This window comes from Anomaloglossus baeobatrachus, chromosome 4, assembly GCF_048569485.1.
Source record: "Anomaloglossus baeobatrachus isolate aAnoBae1 chromosome 4, aAnoBae1.hap1, whole genome shotgun sequence".
NCBI lineage: Eukaryota > Metazoa > Chordata > Amphibia > Anura > Aromobatidae > Anomaloglossus > Anomaloglossus baeobatrachus.
Window position 1 is genome coordinate 380660947 of NC_134356.1, and position 16950 is coordinate 380677896.

Sequence of the window (16950 nt, forward strand, 5' to 3'; positions counted from 1 at the left end):
TTTTGTCTTAAAATATGGAGCAACTTCTTACCCCCAAAAAAATCCGAAGAATAGTCTTCTCACTTCTTTTAAATACTTGCCATTTTTGAAAACATGAAGAAGATAAAAGACCAACAAAAACCTGAACTTCTAAACAATAAGTCTTTTTACAAGGAAAAGAGTAGAAAGATTCTTTAAAACACTTTTTGCGTGCATTTTCAGGCATTTTATTTGGAGTGGATATGCTCAAAAAACATAGAATTTTTTTTTCTTGAACTTACCCTAACAATATCTAAAAGGTTAGTAAATTCCTAGCTGTTGCACTTTGTCCAAAGAGTGAAGATATAAAATTTAACAAAACTATTGTGTATATATATTTAAAGTGGAAATAAATTGAATAAATGTTATATGTAAAGCCGCTCTGATATTAAGATTTTAGAATTGCTTTGAAATTGGTATTTCGACAATAGATTTCCTCCCCTCCATATGTCTGCAAATCCTTAAAGGAGGACTATGTGAGTGGTTCAGTTTATTAGATATCCCACCATTCTCTACCACAGATCATTTAAATGAAAAAAGGTCTGGCTTAGCAATCGGACCAAACCTGACAGGTAGCCTCTTTCTCAGGTCATTGGTAAATGGAGGAGGAAGGAAGCTTTCTCCTGTGTTGAAACCAATGCTGAAGTTGAGCTGACTTGGCTGGCTATCAGGTCAGCTTTCATCTCAGAAAATGATCGACAGCATGGCACTTCTGGACTATTTAGGGTGCTGTGGAAGGATCAAATCCCATAATGTGAACATAGTTATAACCAGTCACTCCAATATGATGCAACAATTTTTTATATATTAGAATATTAGCATATCCAGTATGTAAGGCTGTTTTGGTCATATAATTTGGTGTTCATCAGTTCACATGCTGCTATACGAAAACTGCCTGGTAGAGTGGCACGAGGAGCTTACAAGCAGTGTCCACTAATATTGTAAGAGGCATCATACTGGATTTACTGCTATTCTAAATAAATCTTTTTTGGGGATGATATTGGAGTGTCTGGTTATAACTATATTCAGCTTTCAAGCTTTCATTTCAGGTCTACTACTGGACAATCCCTGGCCCAGGGAGTTAAAGAAAAGATTACTCATTTTTTTCCAGCTTAGTAGGATAAAATGGGAACTCTACAGCTAAGATATAGAGCTATATATACAGATAAGCTGCCATGTTCATGTAACTCCCTCTCCGAATGATGTCAGGAAATTTGCTGATGGACACAGCACTGGAGAGAAAGGAGCGGCACCAGTCTGGAAGGTATCTTTTTGTCAACTTCCTGGGCCTATTAATAAGAAATATCAAGTAATGGGCAATTTCTTCAAAACATATTGCTATATTTCAATAATTTTCATTTAAAACACATCTATACAATTTTATTCTGCTGGACTATCCCTTAATTCATATTTCTACTATTTTAAAGCACACAAATATCCAATGAACTGTATGATCATGCAAACTTTACTAACATATTTGTAAATTTTCACAAGTAAAATGAAACTTTTAAGGTCATAATGATATACAAGTTTTTTTTCACTCTACTCCATCATATGAAAGATTCTAAAGTCCCCTTTGCACTACAGGTTTTTAACATTACAGGTAATAGCAAAATTGCCCGTTATTGGATTTTGCAGGAATAGTTACATTACCCATGGAGAATAGGTAACAAGATCAATAATAGCAAGTTCTCCTATTCCAAGATACCATAGCAGCTGGATGCTCAAGTTTTACAGGTTCACCTCAACAGGCACATTGTTCTGTAGTGACGTTATTTCTAAAAGTTGCAAATAGGCAGTTCCCCCAGCATATATAATACATTGTGACCATTTGGACACAATTTGTGAAACATTAAGGACCAGAAGTTCTTGTTTGCCAATGTATAATGTTTATCAATTTTGGATTTTTGCCGTGGTGAGGGTTGTGTAATAGTTTACAGTACCACAGTATGATCAACCACCTTAGGGAATAGGTAATGAAGATTGTAATTGGACATTTTCTAAGGAATGAGCAATAACATGTATTCTTGAGTTAGCAGGGAAGGAAATTCATATTTCTCAAATAACCATGGTGTTCTGGATTTTAAAAAAATGCTTTATGTAATATAAATAGCAGGAAATTGTTTGTTATATAACAGCAAGTGAGTTATCACACGTGGACTTGCACATTTTCTTTACGATCAGCAGGAGTACTCTTTATGTATTTTTTATTTCTTTAGTGTAAAATTGCAGTATTTTGTTTTCATTTTCTTTTAATCTGAAAGCACAGAAAATATTACAAATTATATATTATTATTGTGCTTTATAGCAGACATTTTCAAGGTAATAGGTTCTCTGCACACTAACTGCAAATCTCTGGAGGTACTAAAGTGTTGAAGTGTAGAGGAAATTCTTTGAAGTGATGATACATCTCAATAAAACGGATGCTTCGGAATTATAGAACAATTTTCAGCTCACCAGTAAACTGTGCTTAACTGTACACAGTCCAAAAATGTTCATAGGTAGACAATATGTTACAAAGTATTAACATACTGTATATGGATCTTTGTAACAAAGGTCATAGATAGTTTATTAGATGTTAGTTAATTGATGAAATTATTAAAGGTTTATTCCCCTTCCCAAAAACAAGTTATCTTCTATAGATAGGATAAGAGATTTCTTACTAATCGCTGAGATGTCTGACTACTGAGATCCACACTGATCCAAAGAATGGGGCTCAGAAGCTCTACTATAGGATTGTTAAATACTACCCTTGGCTATTTTTTTGCAATCCCAGAGAAAATGAATGGAACATGTGCACCTCAATTACTCCAAGTGTTGAAGACTGGGCTCTTAAGCCCAGTTTTCAGGGGCCCAGAAGCCTGATCTGAGGCTCACTTAGGGTCTCAGTGGCCAGGCCTCCATCAATAAGCAATTCATCCCATATTCTATAGCGAGGGGATCATTTACTTTGGGAATCATTCTTTAAAGAGGTATTGTCAGAAAATCTTCTCCCCAAAAACCATTAATATAATTATTTAGCCATTTAAACATAAGACAACCATTGTCTTTATGACCCAGAGCACTAATCCAGCAAGGAGAACTTGCATTTTGAAATTGTGTCTTGAAGTCTCTTTTCAGTTCTTACTGCATTTACTCCCATGCAGGGTTCTAATATATAATGTAGTACAGATTCTCTTCCACCACTTACAAAATGCACTTTCCTCACAGACTACACAGACTTGTTGTTCTCCAAATGGCTGCTTCATTTGGAGAACAGCAGATCTGTGTAGTCTGTGAGTCAGGCGCACCATTTAAGTGCTGAGAAAGAATCTGTACTACATTATACAATAGAACCCTGCACGGCAGCAGCAAACCTCTGAATGGCCCCATCTACTGACTATCACATGAAAATTCCTGTTATCTGGACTCTATTTGCCTGTATGAACTTCCCTCCTTTTCAAGAAGTCTGCTTGGATATTGCCAGACCCCTCAGATGGAGTGCTGATAGAGAAGGAAGATGTCTCTCTGCCCAAGAGAAGATTAATGCTGAGATTGATTGTAGATTTTCGTATTTCATGCTCCCCTAATGTCCAGAATTTGCTCTCATCCTTTCTCTAAAGCAGCATGGATATTCGCTCCTGCCATCCATTGTCAGCTATTAAATTTCCCATAGTCTACAGCAGTTCACGCTCTTCAAGTAGTTGTGTCTCACACAACCCCACCAGGTACTCAATTCCTTTTTCATTTCACTATGACCATTACACAATTAAGACCCTATTGTGTATTGTCTCTCCCATATTTAAGATTGGTCTTTACTCACATTAGCAATGTGTCCTGTTTTATATATGATGTTCTTATTCCAATAAGCAACTGCAGCTCTAATTGAGAATACTAGAACCCTAGCAGAAAACTGATAGACCACTTAAGTCCAAATGGACAATCAATCACAACCATCACAATTTGGAGTGATACTTTTAAAAACAGATTTGCAAGCTTGATATTGCTCTACTTTCGGCAGCTTAAAGTATCTCTGCTGTCGTCATTTGTGTCCTTTCACTGTAAAGCATAGAGATAAGAATTCTTCCTTTACACACTAAGAATACACAAGAGTTTAGCTTTTGGATTTATTGGTCTATCTTGCAATCTAATGTTACATACAAAAGATAAATAGTTGTGAAAATATGGACTTTCATTCATGTATTCTTTAATAAAATGAACAATGAGGGTTGTGTTGTAAAGTGATATTGAGAAATAATATATTGTGCTGGGTCATTTTCTTCCATAAAGTTTCTCCTAAGATACCGAACACTATACTGTATATTGGATCAGTCACCTGGTTTTAATTAGAAATTCATTCCTGTGAGTGATTTGAAATCGAAACCCTTTATTTTAATTTTCCATTTTCGACAATAATACAGCATTATTTTTTACAAAATATATCATCATGTTTGTTAGGCCCAATAAAATTGTTCAAGTTAGAAATATAAGAAAAAAATGACTTTGCAAGGAACTTGTAAATTATATATTTATACAGTTACCAAATCATGGTAGAACATAGAGCTACTACATAATGTTCAGATCAACAAGATGGACATCATTGTATTCATTGGGAGAAATTTAGATAGAACATTTACCATCCAAAATGATTTTTAACTCTTCCAATTTATAACCCTTTAAATATTGTCATGGCCGAAAGTGTTGGCACCCTTGAAATTGTTGCAGAAAATTAATGAATTCTCCCAGAAAATTATTGTAATAAAACATTTTGTCATACACATGTTTATTTCCTTTGTGTGTATTGGAAAAACACAAAAAACAAACAGAATAAAAAGAAAATTAGACATAATTTCACAAAAAATTCCAAAAATGGGCCAGACAAAATTGTTGGCACCGTCAACTTAAAACTTGGTTGCACATAGAGATGGGCGGGCACTATAATTCTTGGGTGCACTGTCCTCAAGTCGATTAGGTCAGATATTCTGAAAGGGATCAACTCAAGTAACAAGTATAAGGGAAGTCAATGATTGGGCAGTTTGTCTCTCTACCCTCATACAACCAGCTGTAAAGACAGAATTCCTGGGGTAGGAAGGCAGGGTTTTTTTCTCTTGCCAAACTACATTTGAAAACATTGCTGTAACCCAACGGAGAGCCATTCAGAGACTGTGAATGGCTCTCCCTTAGGTGCCTGTACACATCATGCAGAAACGAAAGCCTGTGCATTGAGGTCATTGTTTTACAGATAAAACATGCGAGCATCCACGACACTCTGCCAAGCTCCAAGAGTACCCGAGCACCTCGCTGATTTATTCAATGAGCAGTGCCAAGCACACTCGCTCAGAACTAGTTGCACACTCTTTGGAATAAATAACTGCCATCAATTGCTTTCTATAAGAATCAACAAGCTTCTTACACCTCTCAACTGGAATTTTAGACCACTCTTCTTTTGCAAACTGCTTTAGGTCTCATGATTGATGAGTGCCTTCCCCCAACAGCAATTTTAAGGTGATCAATGGGATTTGGATTGTGGCTCATTGCTGGTCACTTCAGAATTCTTCTGCTCTTTTATTCCATCCATTGGTGGGTGCTTCTTGAAGTATAATTGTGGTGATTGTCTTGCTGGAAGATCCATGACTTGGGACATACACCCAGCTTTCTCCCACTGAGCACTACAGTGCGACCCAAAATTCTTTGGTAATCTTGAGATTTCATGATGTCTTGCACACAGTTAAGGCATTAAGTGCCGGAGGCAGCAAAACAAATTCAAAACATCTTTAAATCTCTATTTGACTGTAGGTACTGTGTTCTTTTCTTTGTAGGCTTTTTTCTGTTTTCGGTAAACAGTAGAATGATGTACTTTGCCAAAAAGTTCTATCTTGGTTTCATCTATCCACAAAACACTTTCGCAGAGCGATTTTGGTTTACTCACGTACATTTTGGCAAATTGCAGTCTTGCTTTTTTATTACTCTGTGTTAGCACTGAGGTCCTCCTGCTTTCCCTGCCATAGAGTGTAACTTCATTCAAATACTAACGGATAGCTTGTGCTGACACAAATGCACCATCAGCCTGCATGACAGCTTAAATTTCTTTGTTACTTGATTGGTTCTACTTATACACCAACTAGACTATACGGTGTTGCACTTTCATCAAATTTTCTCTGCTATCCACATCCAGGATGATTAGCTACAGTGTCATGGGCTGTATATTTCTTATTTGTGTTGTACACTGTGGACAAAGCAACATCAAGATCTTTGGAGATGGACTTGTAACCTTAAGATAGTTGATATTTTTCAACAATTTTGGTTCTCAAGTCCTCTCTTCTCCTCTTTCTGTTCTCCATGCTTTGTATGGCTCACAGACACAAATTACAAAGATTAAGTCAACTTCTCCCCTTTTATCTAGCTTCAGGTGTGACTTTTATATTGCTAATACCTATTACTTGCCACAGGTGAGTTTAGTTAAATGAGTTTCACATGCATGAAAGAAAGTTGTTTTCCCACACTTTCAGAAAGGTGGCAACAACTTTGTCTGGCCCATTTTTGAAGTTTTGAGGGAAATTATGTCCAATTTTTTTTTCCAGTTTTGTTTTGTGTTGTTAAAATACACACAAATTTAAATAAATGTGTATAACAAAACATGTTTCATTGCAATTATTTTTTGAGAGAAAGATTTCAAAGAGGCTAACACTTTTGGTCATGACTGTAAATTTATGTTCTAGAAATGTTTCAATCTTGCTATGAGAATTCGTAATGTCCCACACGTGGATACAGTCAACATCTAAATCTTAGGATAAATATAATCACTTACGGAGAACCCAAGAGAGCTCATACTAATGCAAAATCCAATTGCACAGTCTTCTTAAAGAAATTGTTAATCAATTACTGATATTGGTAACTCATATATAGAGCAAAATGTAAATGCCTAAGCACTCTGTCTCATCGAATTTTCCTATTTTAGTTGGCAACATGGATGACCACTATAAATAAAAAGGATGTCTGGGAGTTTATCATTGATGACCTATTCTCAGGATAGGTCATCAATGTCTGATTGGTGGGAATGTGACACCCAACACCCTCGTCAATCAGCTGTTCCCTGTGCCACCGGCAACCGGAACTACTTAGTTGCAGAGCAGCAACCTCTATCAATGGAATAGTGGCCACGGCTAAGTACTGCACGCCCACTCCCTAGTGATTCAAATATTGGGATTGGGCAAATATGCAGTACCCAGCCGTGGCCACAACACAGTTTATGGAGCACCAAGAGAAACTGATCAGCAGGGGTGCCGGATGTTGCGTCGCCACCAATCAGACATTTATGACCTATCCTGAGGAAAGGTCATCATTGTTAAATTCCCAGACAATCTCTTTAACAATTGTCTATACAGTGACCAATAAATAGAGAATTTGACAAATTTAAAGTAGCAAATGCTTTTTTGGTGTTGTTGATACTCAATGTTGGTGATCATCATGGCCTCACCATATCAGGCTTACAACAATAACACATGTATGTAAAAGAAATTTACATTTCGAGGTTCCATATTTTTTTTTACTAAGTCCTCATCTGAAAACATCACAATTAAGTTCATGCAATTTTCTCAAGTTTAATCTTTAATGGATGATAATGAGATGGCGTCTTTATTAAAAATGTTTCATGAAAATGTTACACTAGAGGTGCAAAAGGTCACTTAATAGTGAATTGTCTAAATGCAGTATAAACCTTGGAAGCTTATTAGTAAAGAAACAAGAAGGGAATACACATGGTAGAAATCAAAATGACTATACAGTACAAGATATACTAAATGAGTTTGCTACAATGTAACTATAAACAGAAACTACATTCAATGGTTTGGCAGTGATGCTGGCTTTTTCTATGTAAATTAAATATACAATGCTATACTTCATTTTTTTGGCTAGCAGTTACCAGTAAATTGCATTTTCCTGTTCTTAGGCAAGTCATTTATTTACAACCTTGAAACAGAAGAGAACATTTACTTTATGTAGTGACTAAAGTGATTACCAGTAAAATAATAGATTTTCCCAATAAAAAAATTACTACATAAATATAATAAACATATTAAAATGTCTGAAAATAGTTTCCCTGTAATATAGCATAGATAACATTATTGAATGTGTTCACTTATAAAATGTAAACAACAAAATCACTACTCCCTCTCTAATAATGGTGTTGAATAAATTTAAGGAGGTTTATCAAAACTAATGCAAGGAAAAAAAAATTGTCTATAGCAAGGGTATACACTTTTCTTTGGTCTGAGGGCTGCATTGTCATATTGTACTCACTTATATCCCACAGTTCAATTTTCAAACAAATGTAAATACATATTTTGGACTATATACATTAGCATATATTAGCATTTACTGTAATGTAGTGCCATTAGTCTTTTCCTTAGATTACAGGGTTATGCCTTCTGATTGAGCACTCCTGCTCTTCAGCCTCAGGCGATTTTAATTCTCCATTTGCAGGTTCCTGTGCACCCATAATTGTTGGTTTTTTTAACCCAAACAGAGGCATTAGTTTGATAGAGACTAAACAAAAATGAGGTCACCTTGCCACTGGCTGTTGGGCTCACATAAAATCTGGCCAATTTTGTGCGCTAAGTATCTCAACTTTTACACGCTTTTTTCATAGCAGTAATGCATGTCTATATCCCCATATTAATTGTTCCACATATCTTAGCACCACAGAGTACAACTGTCTCCTTTTTGTTAGCATTTAATGTAAATCATTATTTTGTGGAAATGTAAAAAACTCTCAACATTTGTTATTTTGAATTTGTTTATGCCATTTACTCACCAAAGATGGCAGACTAAAGATTTGCAAGTATCTCTAAGGTGAGCAGAGGTGATAAAAGACCACATTCTTGCAGGGGTTATTTTTGGTGAGGGGCAGGGGCAAAAATAAACCACATAATGACAGGGCACTTTTTTGGATTCTGTAATTGAAGGGGCCTTAAAAATTGACCATTGAGGGGTGGACTATGGTACAGGTTCTGTGTAGGTGGGGCAGGGAGACAGAAGCTGTCAATGGCTATTTTAGTAGGAGGATGGACAAGACAGGATGCAAAACAGCAAGCCTATCTTAAGGACTCAGGTAGAAGAACACAAGGTAGCAAGGGCTATATGGCTCAAAAGAGGCAACAGGGGCACACAATGGCAAATAGTCCATTAAAAGGAAGGCAAGGAATGAGGTATAAGAACACAAGGTAGCAAGGGCTATGTAGCCCAAAAGGGGCAACAGGGGCACACAATGGAAAACAATCCATTTATAGAGAGGTAAGGAATGAGGAATAAGAACAGTGGGCAGCATGGGTTATGTAGCTATAGGTGGCAATGGGGCACACATTGTCAGGGGATCTATGAAGAGAGAAAAGCAACATTAAAAACAATCAGTGAAAGCTCCAACTATCCTTGGAGTAACAAGCATGCTCTTCCTTAGAAATAAGATACCAAGGGGTACAGCACTCATGTAAAGAACAGGATGAGGATCATAGCTCAGTTCGTAAATAAGGAACCAAGCAGTACCTAGCAGATTGTGAACTTACAGTGCTATCCTTTCTGTTGACTGATCAATCCTAACTGGCCAATTTGTATAAAAAATGGGGGTCTTTTAGCGGACAGTAAACTCTCTCTGGTACTTGGTTTTTATCATATCCTTTGTGCCCATTTACTGAGAATTCTCTTTATTGTTGTTCCTCTATACAACCCTCTGCAATGCACTACAGCACTCTTGCCTTACCCTCCTTGGGGTGCACCCTCCTTCCTGTTTTTCCAGGGACTTCCTTGATACATATTACTATGACTTTACACCAGCCTCTTAAAAATTCACACATGTGGGGAAAATTCATAATTTATAATGGGAGAGTGAAGCTGTCTATAACGGTCTTCACAGCCTGGAGAGCTCATTTTGGGCTATATAGACACACCTGATCTTAAGAGAGAGCTTTTAGCTATGTATATATCCAATGGGGAGGAAGTTGCCCCCCTAGTGCAGAGCACCCAATTAGATTTCTGCTTTTATGATGAGTATACGCTGACTGGTTGCTATGGGCAATTTCTTCTACTTGGACTAGTTTTGATAAAAGTATTGTGGTATCTTAATTCCGCTACTGTAAGTGGAGAAATATATATAAAAAAAATAAAAACTGTATATATTCAATTTTCTAATGATGCAAATTCCCATATGAATACAAGTTATATAGACAAGTATAAAGGTTTCATAACATGAAAAGGTAAAACTGTATTAGAAAATGTTGTTATCACAATATAAATATTTTTTTTATCGCATGTCAAATAATAGGAAATAAATTAGTTTGTTATGACACATACAAGGATGTTTTTGGTATAATGTTGTATCACTGCTATATCAGCAATTCTGTCTGCTCATCAAACCATCATAGTAAATACATATTCAGTAATATTTTACTATCATTTTGTTACTACTTTCTACCTTTTTTATATAATTATTGATATGTTATATAAAATACTATTAAAGGGGTTGTCCAGCTTAAGAGAAAAGGTCTCTATTCTTTAGAATAGAGAGGAGCTACAATATCATACACGGCTTATGGACAATAATAGCATTGTTCCTGGAAAGCTACACCTTACAGTTTTCTATTTAGCATGATTTAGCATATCTAGTCAGTATGTGACCGCAAGTATGCAAATCACATATTTGCTGTCTTGTGGCTGCCCACTTTCGCCGGCAACACTGGAGAATCCTGACAGTGTGCATGTTGTAAGAATTCAGAAGTTTGCAGTCACAGAGTGAATGCAGGCTTTCATCAAAGGCCAGACAGCCCATTTTAAGCATTATGGCATCAATCTACATGTTCCTTACCCTAAATGTAACATTTAAAAAATGTGAAGACAAAGGCTGGTGTGGACATAATTTAAGTTGTGTATGAAATAAAAAGAAAGAGTTTATTAAAGAGCTTTTTTTGTTTTAACTTTAGGTATTACATAACAGCATGTCAGTTGTGGTTCAGGTCTTGAGTCCTTCACCAATCACTCAAAAAAGCCATTGCTCAGAAAGTTGCTCTAAAGATGCTTGATTTGAGCTTCTACCTGAGTGCACGCAGAGAGCAGTGAGAGGCTCAATAGAAAGTCCATATGTTCCGCCTTGTGTGTACTCAATTGGGAGCTTAGCACTTCTGATTTCTGAGCAGCTAATTACTGAGCGGCCTAAAGAAAGTTTTCTGGTCTAAATACACAAGTCTGCAGTTCATCTATGTGTTACGCTATAGTACAGCAGATTTGTAAATACTCACATTGAATGCACTGTGCACTTAGGATTCTCTGGGGTCAAAGCCGGGAACGGAGGACCCCTGTCTGACAGTATGCAATATGCAGACTCCTGGCCAGAATCTAACTAGAGGGATGCTGTCTTGCTCAATGCAAGTGTATTGAGTGAGGCTGCAACCATCTAGTTCGATTCTCTCCGGAAGTATGCATGTTGCATACTTGCAGACTGGTGACCTACATTCTTGGCTCTGACACTGGCAAATCTTCACAGTGTGAGTGCACAGTGAGGATTCACAAGTTTGCAGACACAGAGTGACACGTAGAATGAGTACAGACTTGTGGAATTGGACCAGACAACTCCTTCAGTAAGAAAATTGTCTTAGGACTGTGTTTTCCATCAATCTGCTACTTATCATTAAAAAATAAATAAATTAATTAAAAGTTACTCCTTAGCAAAACATTTTATCAGTCATTTAACACCTGATGATTTGTAATTAAAAATAATTATATTGTACACTATATTCCTTGGATATTAACCATATCAAGAAATATCATGTGTAGACACATATTTAGTACCATTCTAAACAAAGCTTAAAAAAGCAAGCAAGACAAAGAAAATTCACTTTTCTTATATTCAACTTGACCATTTGTATTTTTTTCAGATTTTTTTGTTTTTCTTTTTTTGTTCAGATGAAAATTCACATTCATTACAACTATTTTATCTATACAAATGCTGAAAATCATTTTGATCACACTGCCATTTATACTGCTTTCAAAGTATGTCTGAAACAATGGGCATGGTGGTCAATAAATAATTATTTCTAAGTTTACAATAAAACTATAAAGTTAGTACAGCATATGGTATTTGGCGGTGGTACAAAAAGACTTTGGCTCTTATATTTATAAAAGCAGATGTTCATCAGCCATTTAAAAAGTTTAACAAACAGTAGACTTCCGTATACAAAAAAGAACACGGGGGTGAAATTATTATAGGATAACATTACTCCAATTAAAAATTATTAGGGCACAGCTTCCATTCATTAAAACCATGGCCTGCCAACTATCCAGACTTTATATTTCTGCAAGCCAGTTTTATTCTCTTTTATGGTTTCATGCTTACACAATTTATTTGGCGTAATCAGAACCCATTTTTAGGGATATGAATGAATGCTCAATAAAGATGACCGATTTTAGTTTTTTTTTGTTTACTTTCTATATAATTATTATCAACACTAGAGATGAGCAGATCTGGCAAGATTTGAATTCACCTGTTCGCCTGGATTTTTTTCAGGAAATTCGACTCACAGCAAAGTTATTCTCCAAAAGTTAAATGCCTCATTCCATTCTCTGGGATCTGTCCATATCTCAGAGAAAAAGAATTGTAAGATGCAAAATTTAAAAAAAAATCTTGATACTTACCTTACCACTCAATTCTCAGGCCATTCCGCTCCTCACTGTCACCCATATGATTCTTGGTGAATCGTCTCCTTATTGGCGCCAAATGCCAAATCCCCTGGACTCTTCATGCTAGACTAGGACTTCTGGCTTTGATGAGGCCTGGCATTTTCCAAGCGGGTATAAGGTTAAAGTATTTTGACATCACAACATGAAGCAGAAGTTCCTAGTTTGAAATTACCTTGAAATTTCATGCTTGGTAGCCTTGATAAGAAGATGCACAGAGTTCCAGAAGGGTGATGTTGAGGAGCCAAGGAGCAAGAGAGGTGAGTGATAAGGTCAATTCAATTTTTTTTTTAATTATTTTTTTTCATCCTATAGATGCTCCTTTACAGTTCAACAAAATGCAGCCTCTGAATTCGAAAAGAATCTAATTACAAAGAAATCTACATTTTGGTGAACGTATATTTTTGTAATATTTGAGTATAATTCAATTCCACTTGAATATATTTGCTCATCACTGGTCAATATATTTCTATGAATCTGTTTGGGCTAGAATTTTGCGGCAAATTTTTTTTTAGTATATTTCACCAGAAATCTTTAAAAGTATTGAATGCATTTAAGTGTTTCCACTATCAGTTTATTTTTAATTTTTCTTTTATTTATTTTTTAAGAAGTCACAATGTATTGAAAAACCAAAACCCTCAATAAAATGAGTAGGAAATTCACAAGTCAATAGTAATATGACAAATTAAAGGGTGAAATGAAATATAAATTTGTTAAATTGTTTCTTCATATTTTACTCTTTAATTATACATAATAAATACATTTTGAATATTCTACACTAGTCTTTATAAAATACACGCATTTAACTTTAAATGTTAGTTGTATGACTACAAATACCAAAGAGAACAAAAAAAGATAGTTAACTAAAAAGGAAATTTGCACATTTTTTATGTATCTGCATTTTTAAATGATTACATGTTAGTAGTATTATAATTTATGTGGCTATTATTTTTGTTAACTTGGGTTTTGTTGAATATTGTCTCTGATAACAATTAGGACAAAGCTAAATCTTAGCTCAGTTTACAAGAATTTTTTTTAAGTAAATGCATTTTTAACATATTTTTCAAAAGTTTTGATTTATCAAGGACACAAACTGGTTCAAATTTTGTGTCTAACTTATAGTTTTCTTGATTACGTTAAAATTAAATATCCTGTTATTTAGAATTGAACAAATAGTAAAATAAATATTTTTTATACAATCTTTTTATTTTTTAATTTTCAAAAATAATAGGTAACAATTAGAGATAATCAAAAAGATTCAAAGGATACTGATTTAACAGCGATCTTCCAAATAGCTGGCATCCCAAGTGCCTCTTTTGATTAGCAGGCCCTGGCACAATGTCATGCCCAAGAGTAATCAGAAGAGATGTCGGCTATTCTGGCAGATAGGCTGGATTCACACAAACGTATGAAAAATGGTCTCATTCTAGTCCAGGAGACTCGGATGAGTGGTATCTGTATGGTATTCAGTGTGTACTACCAGTGCTGTGGAAGTGGGTGAATTTTTCCTCATTTGTCATCCGTGTATTATCCATTTGCTGTCCTTGTGCTGCTAGTGTGCAATCCATTTTTTTCTCAGCAGCTATTAGTCATTTACAGTCATTTACAGGACCATTTACAGTGTTCTGTGCTAATGATAGCAATCTATCCATAAAAGCGGATGACTCTAGAATGGTCCGTGTGGCGTCTGTTTTTTCTCGCACCCATTGACTTGTATTGGCGAGTCACAGACGATTTCTGCAGAAAATCGCAGCATGTTGCAACTTTTCTCTCATCCAGAATCTGGATGAGAAAAAAGCTAACCAACTGCTCTGCATTATTGACTTACATTGGTCCAAGTGCAATACGAGATTTTCTCGCATTGCACTCGTCCAATTCATACGCTCGTGTGAGCGTACCCATAGGTCAGTACCATGGTCTGGAAGCCATGAACTAGTGACCCAGTGTCTTGTGAATCTGTTTAACTAACTCTAACCAAATTTCAAGTATTTGCTTGATTTCATATCAGTAGTAGATTGCATGACAAACTCCCCGAAAGGATGGTTTTGACAGGCAAAAATAGGAAATCAAACTCCAAAAATAATTAAATTATTGATATTGGGTATTCACCATCTATTGTACTTGCTACATCATGCATCAGCCATCAGTTTTAGATGTTAAAGATCCTTCAGATTTTATGCAGTTGACTATAAAAGGCAAATAAGAGCATAAATAAATGTTTGATATCATACTCTACATCGATACCCTTCCACTACATTCATTTACACTATCTGTATTAAACTGCAGATTGCGCTTGGAAAGTCATTATGAAAGCAAATTGATTAGCAATAGCATCATATTGCAGTCCTTAGGTTTTCACACAACAATATATTCACTCAGAAAAGACTACAAATTTCATTCTAACGAAAAATAAAAATAAAATAGCAGCAGCATGAGCATGCTAAATACCATTGGTAGATTTCCAAACCAAAATATTTCCCACTGAATACTTTTCAGTCTTAAGAAAGTTTGGTTAGCCTTGATATACGAATCACATGTACAAAACTAGAGTTGAAAAGATTTACACGCCACCCAATGAGATTCACAAAGATCAAGCTCTCAAACACCGACCAAATGTATATGCAATGTGATACAGTATACACTTATTCATCTTTTGATATTTGATGCTCAGAAAACTATTTGAGTATATACGTCTTTGTGTTTGTACTCTCATTTGGCAAATCAAGCCATTCAATATACAATATAAGGCATTTCAGTTTGTTTTTTTGTTTTTGTTATTTTTTTGTTTTTTAAGAAGACTAACCAATATATTTGCACTTGACTAAAACAGGAGCATTCCAGCTTTTTCCACATACATTTATATATTAAAAGCATTAGTGCTCTTCTAAACACAGTGCACAATAATAAAATAGATTTGATGTACACAAGTAGACGCATTTAGGGCTGGGGTGCAACAAACTGAAGGTCAAATAAATTTTACAAATCATGTTGTACAGAAGCAATATTAAAGGGAGCCCTTTTACATAAAGTCATTGACGATGCAACAAAGAGATCATCATAGTTTGTTCAATAAAGCACATTTACTGTAGATTTCTTTTTCCGATGGCATAGATGATGCAGCATTCACACATGTTGCCACTGAGGATTTGACACTCCGACATGCAGACTTTGTAGGTGTCTCTGTGAATCTGTCACAGATGAATAAGTCACAGCATAGACACAGCCATTCTTCAATTGTCTCCAATAAGTGACCTCATTTAAGGTAAATCCAAGGTTAATCTTTTGGCAGGATGTTGAATTAAGAAATGTAGATTTTGGTTTTCAGGGTCATAATTGACAATGATTAGTACCGGATAAAAGCCAGAGCAGGACAAATTGAATGCCTATCATGGACCATAGCGAAGGAGTTAAACCAGAAACACCACCACAATCACTGTCATCCTCCTATAAGAAAAGAAAGAAAAAGCAATGAAGAAACTAAAATACCATGAATATCTTTATATACTTCAGATAAAAAGGCAACACAATTTACTAGTCAGATTAAATAGAGTTTCAATAAAAAGCCAATGTGGCATAAGGGTATTATATTTGGGGTCAACCACTCAAATGACTCTACATGGCTACCCATTTTACTATCAACCAGGCCATTACACGGCCACCGATCTGACCGTCAGACAGTTTTTCTTTATACAGGAAATTTGTGCTTGATTTCCTATAGCACTCATGAATATCTAGACTTTTTTTAAATAGATTAATCTGATAGGTTAAACTTTACTGCTAATTGTTTTGTTTCCCTCTAACTAATTTACACAAGAGGTGTCTGGCAAACATAAACCACAAACACCCAGTTCCGACGTAATCCACATAAGGTCCCATGATGATTTCAGCACTGCTACATTACTGAAGTCACAGCACACAAGCACAGACTATGTCCACATGCTATGGCTTCAGGTAGAGATTGACTGAGCCATAGTGATGAGCTGTGATGTCACTCAGTTTATTTGTGGTCACAGCTGAAGTTTCCCACATTAGACTCAGTGAACTGACCTCAGGTGAGGTCACTAAGTTTACAGATCTGCATATCTTGACAAAAAAACCCATTTTTTGCCAAGAGATGCGGATTTGATGCTGAAAATTATACACCATATTCTTGCACCCAATCTGCATTTCAGGCAAAAAATGAAAACTGCATAATAACACATGTGGTTTTGATGCAATTTTTTGGCAGGAGAT

General features: G+C 35.6%; 1 protein-coding gene across 4 annotated transcripts in view; it reads right to left on the reverse strand.

Annotated features, from left to right (window-relative positions):
- Positions 1-7693: 7693 nt before the first annotated feature.
- The window catches only part of CACNA2D1 (calcium voltage-gated channel auxiliary subunit alpha2delta 1), a 1186557-nt gene continuing 1177300 nt past the window's right edge, over positions 7694-16950 (reverse strand). For all 4 annotated transcript variants that reach the window (XM_075345217.1, XM_075345220.1, XM_075345219.1 and 1 more), the window contains one exon: positions 7694-16161. In XM_075345217.1, coding sequence (XP_075201332.1) covers positions 16045-16161 — 117 coding nt within the window. In that variant the 3' untranslated portion in view covers positions 7694-16044. The remainder of the gene's footprint in view (positions 16162-16950) is intronic.